At 54.2% G+C, this 16,304-nt stretch overlaps 1 protein-coding gene across 8 annotated transcripts in view; it reads left to right on the top strand.

Moving 5' to 3' along the window:
• GNG7 (G protein subunit gamma 7) overlaps positions 1-14,287 on the top strand; it is a 79,155-nt gene extending 64,868 nt beyond the window's left edge. For all 8 annotated transcript variants that reach the window (XM_054805242.1, XM_054805239.1, XM_054805243.1 and 5 more), the window contains 2 exons: positions 6,279-6,397; positions 9,609-14,287. In XM_054805242.1, the coding sequence (XP_054661217.1) occupies positions 6,317-6,397; positions 9,609-9,734 (207 nt within the window). In that variant the 5' untranslated portion in view covers positions 6,279-6,316 and the 3' untranslated portion in view covers positions 9,735-14,287. The remainder of the gene's footprint in view (positions 1-6,278; positions 6,398-9,608) is intronic.
• The last annotated feature ends 2,017 nt before the right edge of the window (positions 14,288-16,304 follow it).

Raw genomic sequence — 16,304 nt, 5'->3', positions numbered from 1 at the left:
TCGGTCTCCCAGCACGGCAGGCTGTGAGCTGGGGGGGTCTGGTGCCCTTGGACTGCCGGGGAAGGTTGCTGATCCAGCGATGCCTGTGCTTGCATGGGAGATGGTTTTATGCACCTCTGTGGCTCCAGAATTGATGCCATCTCAGTGATGCGGGGCGTTTCACCCTCCAGTGAATGCACGTGTGCTGTGCTGTGGTGAAATGCTGCTGGTGGTCAAGCTGCTCTTTAAAAGCATGGTTTGGTCAAGGCTGAGATCCAGGAGTGCATCCTCCTACCCCAACCATCTCCCTGCATCCCTTTGTACCTTGTCCCACTGGCCCCATGATGGGAGGATGGCTGGAAGATGCTGCGAGGTGTGAGCTGCACAGGCTGCTGGAGATGTGCTCTCCAGTGCTTTCCATTGAGACAGGGACATCCATAAGCACCAATCTCATGGTTGTATTTTATCTGGGGGTGGGAAGACAAAAGAAGCATAACTCCGGCAGTTACTCAGATGTTCACTTGTTTATTTAGCCTGCTAGGAGTGGCTGCTTCCAGCTATGAGAAGCATGGGAAGAATTCAGAAACTAGAGGGATCAGTGCATATTTCTTTCCTAGCGTAATGCTTCCTGCCGTTCGTCTGGAGAGGCTGCAGGTGGGAGCGTGCAGGTGGCACCAATTGCATAAAAAGAAAAAGGGTTTTGTGCTGAGGTCAATGAGTAACAGTTCTGGGTGTAAGCCGTGCAGCGCAGCAGTGTACGTCTCAAGGCGCAGATCAGAGGCGTGCTAAGGCAAGCCCGGTTTCTTGGCACGCTGCGATGCCGAGGGTTGCAGTTTCATCCTCGTGACCTGGATCCTGTTGTAATGTTTCGGTGTGGCGCCAAGGGTAGGGTTGAGTGGGCAGGTGGGGTGAGACGAAGGGTCCCACCATGCATCTCGTGGGACGGAGCAAGGTGTGGGGTGCACAGCAGAGTCCTGTCCCGCAGCGACCTTGCTCCGTGCCACGGGGTTTGTGGGATCCCTCGTCTCCAAGCGGAGCCGGGAAGCGCTACCGGGACAGGGTTGGGAAATGGATGAAAGGGCTGAGTGGGCAAAGCCCTGCTCGGAGCCAGACCGAGATACTTGATGGAGGAGGTGTCTGCTTCGACACGGAGCTTGTGCTGAGTCACGGCTCGTCAGAGCCAGCGCTGCTGTCACCGCTGCTGCTGCACGCTTCTGACTCAAGAGCTGCGCTGGTTTTGGTTGGGTTTTTTCCCCCACTAAAGTAGCCCGAATCATTACCTTTGCAACCTACCTGGTACATGAAGAATTAGCTTGTGAAAAAGAAAACCTCAGTGAGAAGCGGAGGCGCCTGCTCTGTAGTCAGAAGCCAGTCCTGCTTTGACGTCAGAGGGCTGTGCAGAACAGATACTCGGTACTGAAAGTGCAAAACAGTCCCGTGTAAATGCCCTTTTCACGCTTGCCTCAATGGAAACATTGGAGCACCCTGCTTTGTAAACCTTGAAAAACTACTTTTGCTGAAGGTATATGAAGAATGCGAACACAAGAAACCTGCTTTTGCAACACTTACTGTGATCCTTTAAATTCTTTTGTTCAGTGATGAAACCTGATCTAGAAGAGGCCGTTTGTGGTTGTTCTTGAGTCAAAGACTGAGCTGAGGCGGGACATAGTTATGAGCATCCTGACCTGCTTTCAGTTCATAATATGCAAACCAGTTTAAAACAGCAAATCCTGATCGCTCCAGAATTTATCCTAACTTAACTGTTGGACCTCTGTCCTCCAGTGCTTTTCCTAAAATAGGCAGAAGTGCTGATGGGATGTTTGTGTTGCAGTCAAATCGTAACTCAGGACTTGTTTGCTTCATTCTTGAGTCTGCTCTGCCCCTTGCCTGCACTCCTGGCCCCCTGTTTATTTGCTACAAGGTTTCATAACCCTCCCTCACTGCTGCTTTTGTTGGCGTTGACCTTGAAACACAACTGAATAATATATGTCATTGTCCGTGCTCTCATGTTTTCTTAATTTTTATTAATTTTCAGTGTTTAACTTGCTGCAGCAGTATTTTTCATACACCGTCCTGCAACCAGATAGGTGTGGCACCTTGCTGCAGCCCGAGCCCTGTTAATACCTCTGCGGTCTGGGATCTGCAGCCGCCTGCCAGATCGCCCCGCTGCTGGAGGAACAGGGACGGCAGCCCAGAGAGTTGCAAGACCGTCTGATGACTTCAGCCCTCCTGGAATCGCTTACACGACAGCGTGAAAAATGCACACCCAAATTAACGTTGCCTTAACGCAATAGGAGTCATTTCCGAAAATTGGGTTGTCCTCTCTGGGCAGCGCTGCCGGGGAGAAGCAGAAGATGGATTAGCCGGGAGGGCAGAAGGTGCTCTGGCAAAGATGTGGGAAGATTTATTTCCTGCTGAATGATGTCTGTTCGTGACTCAGCAAAACGCGACTGGCGTCGTCGTTCTGTGGAGTCATGAGTAGATACTGGGAAAGGAAAAGTCAGCCACTCTCTGCGGGCAGGGGCAGCAGGAGGTCGGTCGTGGCCAAACACCGAAGGCTTCGCCCGTCTTGCAGGAAGGAAGCCTGGCTGTACAGATGATTTCTCTGTGGTCAGATGACAGAGCAGAGGCAGGGGGATGGATGTGCACGAGGCCTGGGTGTCCTGAGCGTCCTCTGCTTCCTCCCCAGGCCCAGCTGCAGACGTCACCTCCCCATCCTTTTCCAAATGGTGATTTCTTTAAAACATAAAGGTTGGAAAAGGGACAATGTAGTTGTGTCCCGCATGTCATCCCGATTTCCATCACACATACTATACCCCGCATGCTTCTGCATGGCTTTTTTCCAAATACTTTTACCTCATAAGTTATTTCCACACCCCTATAAGTCTGCTGAATGACATCGTTAAGGTTTGCTTTGGCTTTTGAAAAATCCCAAGGATGCCCTTCACGTGCCATGCAGCAGCCCACTGGATCTTTTGTATTGATGGTCTCCAGTTGCTAATGCTGCGCTTAGTTAATTATTCACCAAGCTAACAGAAGCCGGTTTTAAACTCCTGCTGGGCAGAGCACTCCTGGAGCGTGGCTGGTTCCCTGACCCAAGCCAGCAGCTCGAACTCAAAAGCGCTGCAGGAGTTTGACAGTTCCTGCCCCGCAGCAGGACTGTCCCCTTGCTGTACATAGCAAAAACGCATCCTTCCTCCAGCAAGGCTGTTGTCCCCAGTGTCGCAGGGTGCTGTGGGGACAGGGACACAGGCTGCGCGTCTCCCAGTGCTGTGGCAGAAGCAGAAGTTCCCTTAAGTAACTCACCCTCAGCTGATTCATCAGCCTTGTTCCATAAACAGGAAACTGGGAAAGTACAAGCAGGTGATCTTGTGCTGCTGCAATCATAAATTATATCTGATTGCTTGTATTTTTTTTTCTTCCAGCTGCCTGCTAACTCTTTATCCAGGTGAAGAATTGTTTTGTCAATGAGGAGTGAACTGTTTGCAGTGGGGAGGTCTTTCAAGTTCGCAGTTTGGATTTGGAAAGAGCCTGACTCTGAGACAGAGCTCTTCCCGGTCCTACTGCTGCCTGTGCTGTTTTGCAAGCTTTGTGGTAACTGCCCCCACTACAGCATGTGCTGTTAGCAGGGATTTCTTTGGAAATGCAGCTGATCAGATGGCCACAAGGGCAAAACTTTTGGCCTAACAGGCAAAACTTTCCGGCTTTTTCCAGGAATTAATGACATAAAAATTGACAGTAGCACTCGTGCAGCTGATGTCCAGCTCCTGCTCAGCCTGTGTAGGGAATCAACAGCAGGGCTGAACGCAAGCTGCAGTTCTGAAATTCCAAAGAACTCGGAGGGCTGGGGTCTATATAGCACTTGATACTGAAGGAGCAAAAGGAGCAAGCTGTCTCCCAAAATAAAGTGTTCCGACCTGGAGGTGCTGCTTTCTCATGGAAAAGAGACCAGAGCGGAGCGTACCCCGTGCCGTGTCAGGACAGCTGGGACGAGCACCCGTCCGCTGTGCCAGGCAAGGCAGCTCATTGCGTGTGGATGGGCATCCCAATGTGGGACTTTGGGTGCTGGTCAAGCTTGTTGTAGGACTCTTGACCCTTTGGCTAAAGACACAGTGCCGTTTCACCAAGGCCCAAGTCTGAGCTGAGGTGTGACACCAGCATTGCCAGTGTGAGGACATCCTGCTCTGCTGCAAACCAGCCCAGCCTCTCTCTTGCAGCATTGTGGCTTAGAAATTCGGGGCAGGAGAGGAGGATCCTTCCCCGGGGACCAGCTTGGTTCCTTCTCCCAATTTCCACAGTACCAAGACTTTATTTCAACAGAATGGCTTCCCATATCATCCTGACTAACGTCTTCCAGGACTCTAGAGGCGGAGATTTCCGAATAACCCTGCTAATTCAGGGAATCGTCTCATGGCAGAGTCGGTAATGCTGGCTGAAGCACCGTTTGTTTTCTCCCATGGCATCCAGCGTTGCAAACGAAGCTCAGTTGCCGTTCAGGGATTGAAAAGTGCAGCACACGCATGCTGCTGCCAAGCAAAATAATCCCCAAGAGTGCCGTTGCGGTCTGGAATAAACTCCCTTAATGTCTAAACATAGGCGAGAAAGCTCAAGTCTGCTAGGATTTTAGATGGGGCAGACACTCCCCCCTTTCTTCCCCCCAGTAAAGGCAGCAGTTCAGCATCTGCTTTGAAGCTGCCAGTCCCGGGGAGAAGACTGAAGGAGCCTCTAATTAAAGCTAGCACAGAAGGACTGCAGTGGGCGGCTGGCTGGGGCGCCGGGAGCGCCGCTGGTATCTCACCCCATGTTTGCTTTGGCTCTTTCCTCCGCCCAGCATCATCTAATGGTTTGTCAGGCGGCGGGAGGTGGGAGGTGGTACTCGCTGCAGCCCTCTCCCCTTCTTCCCTGCCGTTACTGAGTGGTCAGGGACTGAGTCACTGCCAGGCAGGGCAAGGAAGTGACTTTTCCTGCCACCTCTGCAGCAGCCCCATGGAGATGATCATAAAGAAATGACCTGAGAATGGTGTCTGGCCAAGAGAGTCCGGCTGGGATGGCATGGCCAGAGCTACCCTCCACTGTGCTCAGCCCTGGCTGCCGCCCCACGGCTCTGGCCTGAGTGACAGTGATGGATTATCTTGGTCTCGTAGACAAACTTCTTCAGTTGCTGCTGTTAAATTTTGAGGAAGGTTGTTTAACCACCTGCTTTCTCCCTGCCGGGACGCCTGGCTGCAGCAGGGCAGTTGCAGGGACATGGCCCCAAGTGTGGGTTGCACTCAGCCAGGTGACAGGCACATTAAAGTCCCACAATTGGCATGGCTGGGGATGGGCGCAGAGTTTGGCAGCTGGACGGGGTCCACAAGACCCTCAGAGACCAGACTTGGTGCATGGAAAGGAGTGTGCTTCAGCAAAGCTCCAGTCCTGCTCTGGCTCCAGCTCACCCTGCGGTGCTCTCCTCCTTTGCGTGTTCATCCGGGCCTTTATTTTGCACCATTTTTGTGGAAGGTTCACTTGAGACATGAGCTATTGGTGCCTCTCGTGCTTTCGTATCCCCCTGTGCCTTGCTGCCTGTCCCTTGCTTCCATCCCGTGCTTCGGCATCCGAGAAAACTCTGCCCCTTGCCCGAGCCCTGACTCTCCACCTACCACCCAGCCGGGGACCGTCCGTCTCTCTTACTCTACTTTTTCCTGGGACATCCATTTGCAAAATGATGGATAAATAGCATAGGTCTGAGTTTGTACAGTATTGAGCGTTTCTAGTTGCTGCTTGGAGCCTCTTTGTGCAGAGGAAATCCTGACACAGGGGTCGGGGCAGGATGAAGGCAGCAGTGCGACAAATAGGTAAAAAGTGAGGTGAACATCCAGGAGCTGTGTGTGGTCATGGTCGAGCAGCGTATCCATCCACCTTCCCCCTGCCTGACTCTCTCCGAGCGGTGCATGGCAGGTTACATGCGCTGGAAAATTTCTGTTCGCTTTTCCAGTCAGTCAGTTGAATGCATCTGGCAGGACTTTCTGCAGAAGTTTCATTTTTCCCCTCTTGTCGGCAAGTTTCTCTTTGTTGTTTTTTTAATCAAAGAAAAAAAAAGCCTGAAGAGAGTGCACCAAGAGTGCCATTTAAAGGAAAGGAGAACTTGAAGCAAAATCAGGAAACGTTAAGTTGGTGTCATCAGCTTAGAGCTTGTGGAAGCCCTTTGCACGTGGCTGTCAGTGAGGACACAGTACACAACCCTTTTCGAGATGGTGCCCGGTGCCGCAGCGGCTTCGTGCACGATGCCAACCCCCCTCTCCCCCCTCCTTATTTTGCAGTATTCTTGCGTGCTGGGGCCTGGAGCCGATGGCAGACAATGTCAACAACTAACAACATAGCGCAGGCCCGGAAGCTGGTGGAGCAGCTCCGCATCGAAGCTGGCATCGAGAGGATCAAGGTGAGCATGGGAGCTGGAGCAGCGCAACATGTGCTGTGTCTGGGGTGGGCAGGGATGGAGCAGGAAGGGTCCCTGGGCAAGTGTTTTGGGTTTTCTCTGAGCATGTGCATGCTGCTGCGATGTCTCTAGCTCAGATATTGCAGCGTTTCTAGATGAGACCCCTTCCTACGGGCATTGCTTGTGCCAGGAGGTGAGTTCGCAGCCTGGGCAGCTTCTCTGAGGTGTTAGAGGTGACCACAGGATCCAAGGGCAGACCAGCCACTGGAATAAGTTCCTGGAGCTCAGCTGGGCACATGCAGCCCCTGAAGGCACCAAAGCTGCAGTGGCCGGACCCAGAAAAGCTCTGCAGGTCATGCTCACGTGCGCCTCGGTCTTGTTTCCCTTTTTTTTTTTTTGCAGGATGGCTTTGCTGTCGTATGCGGTTTCTCTCAGAAAGTCGCTGCCTGCACAAGTCTTTCTCAGCTGCTGCTATTCCCATTTCTTGTAAATGAAAAGGGATGGTGGCATGCCTTCACTCTGGTTCGAGGCGTGTTTATGGTAGAACCGGGGAAAGTTAATTCCAGGAACCAGCTCAGTGATTGCAATACCCGGGCTCATTCAGCCACATGAGCTCTGGAGAGCAGCCTTTGCTGGAGACAAATATTAGCGTATGGGCAGCAAGTCCCAGCTCTGTGAGCGGGAAACCCCTGGGCACTGTCTGAATTTACACCTCTTAAACCATGGAGGAACCAGGAGTCACCCTGCTCCGCTGCCCATCCCTCTGAGAAACTACCCGGGAGGGGAGAGATGAGATCTGTTCATGGAAAGCCACTTGTCAGTAAGTCACGCAATGGAAAGCCCCGTACATGGTGATGAAAGGCACAGTGAAACTGAAATACTGTAAAACACATAGGTGTTAAATCCACCTCATAGTTTTTAATTTAGTTTCCTGGTCAAAGAATGTTTCCTTTGACTTTCAGTCCCTGCTAGTTCTGCAGCAGCAGATCCTCTGTCATCTCTGGTTTAGATGTGCAGGAGGAGCTGCTGCTGCTGCTTCGAATATCTTTTCTTTTTTTAAAGCTGTGAGGTTTTGTAGCTGGTTTTAGAGCCACCACTTTCCAGACTCCAGCGGTGCACCCAGCAGCGAGGCCATTTTAGGGAAGACAAATTAAATGCCAGGTCTTCCCCCAGCACAGCCGTTACTGACTCTCCTAAGAATGACTGTGTCTCAGCTCCAGGATCCCAAATGGCGCACGCTGAGGAGGAAGGAGGGTGTGCACATACTTACTGACCTTTGTAGCTGTGACTACCTTAAATGCTTTGCTGGGAAAGAACAACAGTGGTGGGACCACAACAAGCTGCTGTTTAGGCTGAGTGGAGAAGACATGCTCTCTGGGTGAGCTTTCAATAAAGCTATGACCCGCACAGCCAGCTCTCCGGCGAGCATGCCAACTCCTAAGTACAGTGTCAAACGAGTGCCCGATCCTCCAGCTCCTCCTCTCCCTACCTTGCAACTGAGTTGCCTGCAGATAAATGAGCTTATACGCTTCTGAGATGAGGGGACCGGGCTGCCCCGCAAACTGTTGGCGAAGCTGTGGCGGCAGTGAGAGCGACAGTGTGAGAAATGCCCTCTGATTCCTCTCCGCGAGGTCTGACAGAGCCCCTGATGCTTCAGCCGGGCAGAGCCCTGCTGCCACGCTGCGATTTTTCCCCTCCCCGGCCCGAGCAGCCCATATGTCTGCTAGAGAAGGGCCAGGCCTTTCCTAGCGACTGCGTCTGGCTCTTCCTTCCCTTCATTCCTGCAGCTGAAGCTTTGAGAGGAGTGCGGAGCTTTCCAGGCCACGTGCTCTCATAACAGGTTCAGCCGCGCTCCCGGCAAGCTAATCTCTTTCCCCTTGCTTTGCTCTGAGATTAGGAGTAATTGCTGTCTTCTTTGAGTAATAGGTTTAAGGTAGAGCCTTGACCTTGTCTCTGCAGAGCTGTTGGATCCTAATGTACATGATAAGTATGTGTAAGTGCAGGCCAGCAGCAATTGGTGTTCATTAGAAGTGTTCGTTACTGGTTAGGAATTTAATACTTAATATTGCAATAATACCTAGAGACTCCCACAAAAGTCTGATGCGGTCTCTGGAGCTGCTTTTCCAGGAGACACCAGAAAAAGGAGGAGGAAGCCCCCACTGTGGCGCGGAAGCACGGATTAACTGCTTCGTCCAAAGCTGCAGAGAACCGGGGTTTTATCACAAGCACCGTTTCTCCTCCTCGCTTTGGGGTTTTATTGCAAGCGCTGTTTCTCCTCCTTTCAGTTGCTGCTGGAAAGTTTCATAATTAGGGCATGCAACTGCACATTCCTGCTGGGCAGGTTGTATCGGCAGTGGCCGTGCTGGCTGTGTGCTGCAGCATCCTCTGCAAGGCTGCAGAGCATGGTCACCCCCGGTAGTGCCGCGATGAGAGCGGGGAGGTGGCATGTGGGAGCTTTTCGTGCCCCCGGATCACAGCTCGGCTCAGCTGGGAGGGGCTGAGTTGCTGTGGAGATCCTGGCAAGGGACCCACTGCCATAAAGCTCTGCGGCCACGACAGGTCACATCTAGGCCTTCCAGATTTGGTCTGGTTGCATCGTATGTTTTGTGTTTGCCTTGTGATCAACCAGTTATTAAGTTAATTAAAAAAAAAAAAGGGGCTGCTGTTGGTCCCCAGAGCTGCTGGCACCTCCCTGCCTGGACTCTGCCGGTGCCTCCCGCCTTCCTGGCAGCCAGACGGTGCTCGTCCACCACCGCCGTCCCCTCTCAGCCCGGCCGCTCTGGGCTCTCGATTCCCAGAAGATGTCTTTGAACTAAAATAAGCAGAGCCTTAAGTAATAGTTTCTAACGGTTTCAAAACCTCCATTTTTAACATCAGAGGATGGCCGCTCTCAAGCAGGCATTTTTTCTGTTCTTTTTTATCCCAAAGCCCTTAAAAAAGAGGACAATAATATCTTCTTTTAAATCTCTTGCTCTCAGCTGGGAGTAGTTTTCCCATACGCATCGCTTTATTTATGTCAGACCTTGCAAACTTTTTTGTGTGTCCATTTCCCCTTTTCGTTAGTCACCATCTCCAAAGTTTGTTACGAAAAGCTGAACGTTGGGTCTCTTCCTCCCCACGGAGCCCGGAAAACAGTCGGCAGTGCTGCGTGGGCTGAGCTCTGCGCCTTCACTTGAATCTTCTCACTAACCTTCTGCTTTCTTGCAACATTTAGGTCTCGAAAGCATCTTCTGAGCTAATGAATTACTGCGAGCAACATGCCAGGAACGACCCGCTGCTGGTTGGAGTGCCCGCTTCGGAGAATCCTTTTAAGGACAAAAAGCCTTGTATCATCCTATAGCTTTCCTCGCTCCGACACGTGCGATCTCTCAGGCAGGGCACCGTTCTCCATCAACTGAAACCAAGCTACAAACTTACAACTGCGCCGAGGGGTAAACACTAAATGTTGGATTCAAATAGAACTTAAATCTCAAAAAAAAAAAAAAAAAAAAAAAAATTGCAAGTGGTTTAGGGAAGGATGGCTGCTCCTGGGCAGGTGCCACACTGAGAGGGGTTAAAATTTAAAAACAGGAAACAAAACAAAACAAAAAAATCTGGTTTGAGGGGTGGGGGGAGTATTTTTAATAGCAACATTCAAAATTGGTACCGGGGTGGTGGAGGCAGCGGGGAGTTTATTGCATTTGCCAATGGGATGCAAGATCTGAGTAGCAGGACCTCGCTGGTGGAAGCTTTGAACAAATCTCTGAGCGGGTCTGATCCAATTAGTTTCCAATTAGCGCATCGTTGCAAGAATTTGCTCTGTTTCTTGAGAGGGAACAAGGGAGACGAGTCCAGGTGAGGAGCTATTTTGTACAAAACTAGTACAAAAAAGAAAGAAAAAAAAAAACACTAACCAAAACACGGCTCAAAAATCGCTGTTGCAAATGGATGAACCGGGGCTGGGGGGGAGGAGGGTGGAGGCCGGGGGGTCCTTCCCTGTGCCGCATGGCTCTGCTCAGACGAGGGGACGGCACTGCAGGGAAATGCTCTCTGGCATCAGATCCGTAGGCCGAGGGAGTTTCCATGAGCGGCGTTAGGAAGCCCGAGGCATGGGAGAGGCGGGGGGTGAGCCCCTCCGATGGCTTCTGGGGTTTCTCTGTGTTGTTACCACTGTTTTTCCCCAAATGGGACTGTACCGGGGGCAGGGGGGAGGGAAGGGGCTCTCTGTTGTGCAGCATCACAAGAGAAATCTTTTAAAATTGGCCTTTTGGAGAGTCTCAGTCCAAAACGCTAAAATTGGCATATTTACCAGCATTTCCCATCTCCCTTTTTCTCACCAAGAGTGGGAAGTGGAATTTGTTCCGCTAAACCCAGTTAATTCGGGGAGATGAGAGTAAGGCTGTAGAATAAATAGTTGGGTTCCCATCCCTTGGAAATCGTTAAATGCGATCACCGATGGTAAATGCACATGCCGCAGAGCTGGGGATAGCCTGGCGCAGAGCAGCCCGCGAGGAAGAGGGGACAAGCAGGCGAGCCCTCCTCCCGCTGCCTCCCACAGAGCCCTGTGGAGCGATGGCAGCCACAGTGCCCGGCGGCTCTGTGCCAGGGCAGACGGATGCTCGGGAGAAAGATCAGAGCTCAGGGATGTCCCACCACGTCTCCCCTCGTTGCCGGAGCTGCCGCCCCAGTGTGCTGGGTGTTCTGCAGCCGTTGGAGCCATAGGATCGCTCCCCGGGGTCCAGCTCTGCCGGGGAGAGGACGAGTCCGGAGCGTTGGGGTTAAGCGACCGAGCCCGGTCTGTGTCCGTGGGGCAGAGCCTGGGGCTCGGCGGCTCCTCAGAGGATGGCAAATGTTCCCCACGGTAGGCAGAGGCACGCTTCAGTTTCCTAACCGGCACACCGGTACCCATTCCCGGTTATCCTGAACACAAGCACCCTGTGTTGGTGTCGGAATACAGGCGGTGCCAAGTTTTGGTTTTGGGAAGGATTAAAAGAAAAAAAATTCCCCTGACGTGAAATCCTGGGACTTTTCCCATTCCCCCAGTGCTTTGGATTTGATTTGAAATGCCACGACCTCCTACTGAGATGGAAACTGCACGCGGCTGACCCCTCCGTGGGAGAGGGAAGCTCTTCCCATCACCGCGTCCGCTGGGAGCACCCAGGAGAGGGAGGGAGGCTGGAGGAGACCCTCGGGTTCAGCTTTTTGGGCTCACGCTTTCTGCAGTGGTTCAGGCGGAGGGAGGAGACCCTGCAGTCCATACGGGATGCTGGTCGGAGTTGCTGGTCTGGGCAGGGCACTGGGAGGCTTTGCTGACTGATTTTTGGAGGCTGATGGTGTTCCAAGGTGCGGGGAGCTGCACGGGGTGTTGCCGGAGGCCAGTTTGTGGTCCGGGCTGGTGCGAGAGGCAAAGGCAGGGAGAGGAGCAGAGCCTGCGGCCATGTGGCTGGGACCCGGGGAAGGTGGGGGGACATCTTCCAGGAGGAAGAGCTGCTCAGAGGGTCTTCCTCCTGCGATGCAGGGATTGGCTGTGGAGTGTCGGGCTGAGGACAGCCCGACCCTCTTCAGTGCCAACCTGGTACACAGCCGGCTGGGCAGTGCCTGCAGAGGCTGTGGTTGGCAGAGATGCTCCATTTATACTTCTTGGTTGCAGGTATCTCGCCATCTCACTTTTTTTAAGTATGCAATCACTTGTCTTTTTAAACAAAGTTGGAAACCCCCCACATTTTTAACACCGACGCAAACCACAGCACCTCCTGTGTACATCTTGCAGCTGCTTTCCTGGGGTCCTTTGCTGATGGGAGCGTTTCGAATCTCCTGTCTCCCCCCTGCTGTGTCACGGGCTCCTGTCCCAGCACCAGCCTTGTGCCGGGTTTGCTGGATCTCACCCCATCCCGACACGAGCGCTGGCAAGGCGGAGCGAAGGGAAGTGGATTTATTTCCCCCTTCGGCCGAGCGTGTCCCCAGCCCTGCTCGCAGCCCAGCCCGGCACCACGCTCAGCATCGTCGGCCAGCCGAAGGTGGCGCAGCAACAGGCAATGCCTTTTTGTTGTTTTTTTGGTTTTAAAATGTTACATCCGACATAACTTCAAGCTCTCGAATGCCAATTCTGTAGTGGGAAGCCAGCACAGTCCTGAGGTGCGCCTGGGTTTTGCCGCAGCAGGGCTTTCTCTTCTCCGTGAGGGAATTTCCTCTGTCCTTAATCTAGTACAGTTCCAGCCTTATTTTTCTACTCCAGATTGCTGATTCTTCCTCTATGTTAGAGACCAGTGCATGGTGCTATAGCCGGGGACCCAGGCGAGCGCCCGCGCTGCCTGCTTCGCACCGAGCGCGCAGACGAGGTTACTGCAGGAGCAGCGCGACGCTTCTCCACTTGGGACGCGGGCAGGGGCTGCGTCCCCCCGCACCTCGTCATTGGCTCGCACTGCCCGAGGGGGCTCCCCGGCCCCCCTGCCCGGGCAGGTGCCAGCCCTGCCTGTGTCCTGCCCTCCCCAGCCCTCCGGGATTGCCGCAGGCCGGCTCGGACTGCAGCACCGGACGGGACGCTCTGCCAGCGAATGCCGCGGGATGCTCTGCCAGCAAAGCCAGGCCAGGCATCCCACAGTCCAGTGAATGGGGGTCAGTCTGCTGCCTCCCCCCTCGTCCTTCCACCCGTGTGGGCCACGCGCGTGCCCAGTGTCTTGCCCGAGCCATGCCGCGGTGCTGGTGGTGGGGCAAGGCGGCAGGTTTGTGTTCGGCATGCGGCTGGAGCCGGGAGAAGGGGACAGGGAGCGTCTGCATGGAGTCCTCTGGGAGCCTGGGGACAGGGCTGGGGGTCCCGGCACGGGGATGGCGGTGGGCCACGGCAGTGGGCGGGGGCCCGCCAGCAGGTGCTGGTGTCTCTCGGTGGGTGACTTGTTAGGCGGAAAAAAAATCCTCAACCTTTTATTTTTTTTTATTATTATTATTATTTTTTTCCTCGTCTGAGTAAATCCGTGATCATACTGTAGATGTTTTTGTATAGCATAAATATAAGTGCAAATTACAGTAGTTGCTTGTACTTTGTTAGTGCATTTGCCAAAAAAAAAAAAAAAAAAGAAAAAAAGAAAAGGAAAAGAAAAAAAAAAACCACTTTTCCAGGACTTTTTAAGTGCTCCAGGTGGGAAAGGGGGAGCGGGGAGCCGGGACCTGCCTTGTGCCGCTGGTGGGGCGTGGGGCCGGTGGTGCAGCAGCCCTGGCTCCACAAAAGCCTTTTTTTGGACGTAAACACATGCCCAAATCTGTCTGGCATTTCTTTTTAGCATGTGGTGAAGCCGTTGCCAAAAATAGAAAGGAGAGAGACTGAAAAAGAAAAGGGAGAGAGGAAACGTTGCTTCTATTTAATATTTTGGTCCATTTTCCTTGTCCTCCCCTCCCTGTCTCAGGGACCGTCCCAGCGGTGCAGCCGGAGCCGGGAGACGCCCGGGGACCCACACGGCACCCGCCAACGCAGCCGGGAGACTGGCAGGCTCCGGCAATTTGGTGCCGGTGCCCGTGTCGGTGCCAGAACCTCCCATGCCCGGAGCTGAGCAGACCCCCCTTCCTCTGAGTACTAAAAAAAGTCAACTTTATTTAACAAAGTAAAAATAACGCCTTTACTTCATTGAACAGAAGCCATGCGTCTGATACTTTGCGCTCTTTATTTTTTTCTCTCTGGTCTATTATTATTTGCCAAACTCTGATCTTGTTGCCAAACGCAAATCAAGGTTTGTAAAGACTGTACTTAGGAAGTAATCAGTGTCTGTAACGTAGGCTCCTCATAACGTCTGCATTTTTGGATCTCTGATTTTTTATTTCTGGTGTGCCATAGACCAATTTCTTGCACAGTGTTTAATATTTTGTGGAATTGTTGTTAAGAAGTGAATTGATAACACAATAAAAAGGCTCACTTTTCATTTTGCCAGATGTCCTGCCCAGCCTGTCCTGCGTCTTCTGCGGGGTGGGGGTGGGGGGTGGGGGTGATGACACCCGTTTCCCCGGTGCTCAGCTGGGGCCCCTGGCAGCCCCCGGCCACTCACCCCTCCAGGAAGGGCTGGGCTGCGGGAGGGGAGGTCGTTGGAACTGGGTAACGACGTCCGACCCTTCCTGCTGCTTCCTCTGGACCTGGGTTCGGTGAAGACCTTCTCGCCCCCTTCGTCGGGGCATTTTGGCCGCCTGCCCCTGCCCTTGGGCATCTTGAGCGGGTGGGACAGGGTGAGGGATCCCTCTCCCTCTCCCTCCGCAACCCCCCTGGGGATCACAGCCCCTTTGGGATCCCCTTCGCCCACCCTTGGGGGGGCTGCTTACAATACCCTGACACTGCCCATCACTGGTGGCTCCTGCCCTTTCCCAGCAGCACTGGAGCCAGCTGTTTGGCATCGCCTGCTTCCTGGGAAGCACCAGGACCTCTCGTCCCATGGAACTGCGGCAAAGCAAAACCAAGAGCAGTGTTTTCTTCCCTTTCCGGAGAAAAGGAAGGGACCTCGCCTGCCCTGGCAGCAGGCCCGTCTCCCTGCTCGGCTTCCTGGCAGCTCCCACCCAAGCAGCACCGGGGTCCGGTGCCGGATCTGGCCGGGGACATGGAGCACCACCAGCCCTGGCAGCACATGGCTGCTTTCCTGGAAGGCAGCGGCCTCCGCGCCGGCGGCTTTGGGGAGAGGTTTGGAGCAGCTCCTGCTCTCCCGACTCGGCAGGAATGCATGTGCTGCTGTGTATGGGCAGTCTGCAGCCACGCTTCCTCCGCGTGCCTGGAATAGCTGGGATTTTTCAGTGTCTGACCCAAAACACAGCTGGGGAGGGCGGGTGGCAGTGGGACAGGCAGCTGGACAGGCAGCAGGCAGCCCTGGCTGCGAAGTGCCTGCCTGGCTCTGCTGGCTGGTGCTGAAGGGCCGAGCCATGGTCCTTGGGCTGAAGCCCCATCTCCCTGCACAGGGGACGCTGGATGCACAGCGGGGTTCTGGGGGACTGGCCCTGAGCTCATCGGCGTGCAGGGTGGCGCAGGGAGGCAAAGGCACATCTGCCCAGCAGAGCCCGGGGAGCCACAGCGGGGAGATGCTTTCCCCATGTGCCTCTGCCCAGCAGCAGCTCAGGGAGATGTAGGCAGACATGGACAGACATGGGCAGATGTGGCTTCACTGGAGCCGCTGCTCTGTCTCCAGTGGGGTTGGCGCCAGCCTGGTTTCCCCCGCAGCCAAAGGTCCCATGTCGGTGTCCCACAGCTGGGTGGGGACGAGCAGACCTGCACTGATGGGTGGGTGGGGGTGTGTGCGTGAGTCCTGCACCCATCGTTTCACAGATGTTCAAACTCACCCAAATTCACTTAAAATGCGTGTTGGGGAGGTTGGGAGCTGCTCTCACCTTCCTGGAATCCTGCTTCAAAGCAAACCTACCTGGCGCTGGAGCCTGGCAGCACATGAAAGGCTGCCGGACCCATGCCGGCTGCAGCACAGACTGGGGATGGATGCCTGGTGGCATAGAGCTGGGAGCGCAGCTAAAAATAACCCATCCTCCTTCACAGGGCTATTTTTAGCTTCTCTGCAGCTATAATTATCTGCCCTTGGCGTCGGGGTCGGGGAAGCTGCTGGCACCGTGGCCTGGGGCTGCAGGGACATGGCTGGGGTGGCCCGTGGATGGACGCGGATCCCATCAGCCCTACAGGAGTTTGGCACCAGCAGAAGCGTGCGGGTGGCACCAGGGTGCACCGGCACCATGCAGCCCCAGGCACGTCCCACCATCCCTGAGGACCCAGGTGAGGGAGAGCCCCACTCTGACCACAGGGATGGGGGGGGGGGGGGGGGGGGGGGGGGGGGGGGGGGGGGCTCGGGGCCACCCACACTCCACCACAGGGAATCCCTGCGTGTCCCCCAGCCTCCACCACCTGCCCCCGCTACAGTGGGGGGATCCCGGGCCGTTCCTTTCCCCAGTGTGACGCAGGGAC

This window comes from Grus americana, chromosome 28 (assembly GCF_028858705.1).
Source record: "Grus americana isolate bGruAme1 chromosome 28, bGruAme1.mat, whole genome shotgun sequence".
Classification (NCBI taxonomy): Eukaryota; Metazoa; Chordata; class Aves; order Gruiformes; family Gruidae; genus Grus; species Grus americana.
This window is presented reverse-complemented; position numbering and strand designations above follow the sequence as displayed.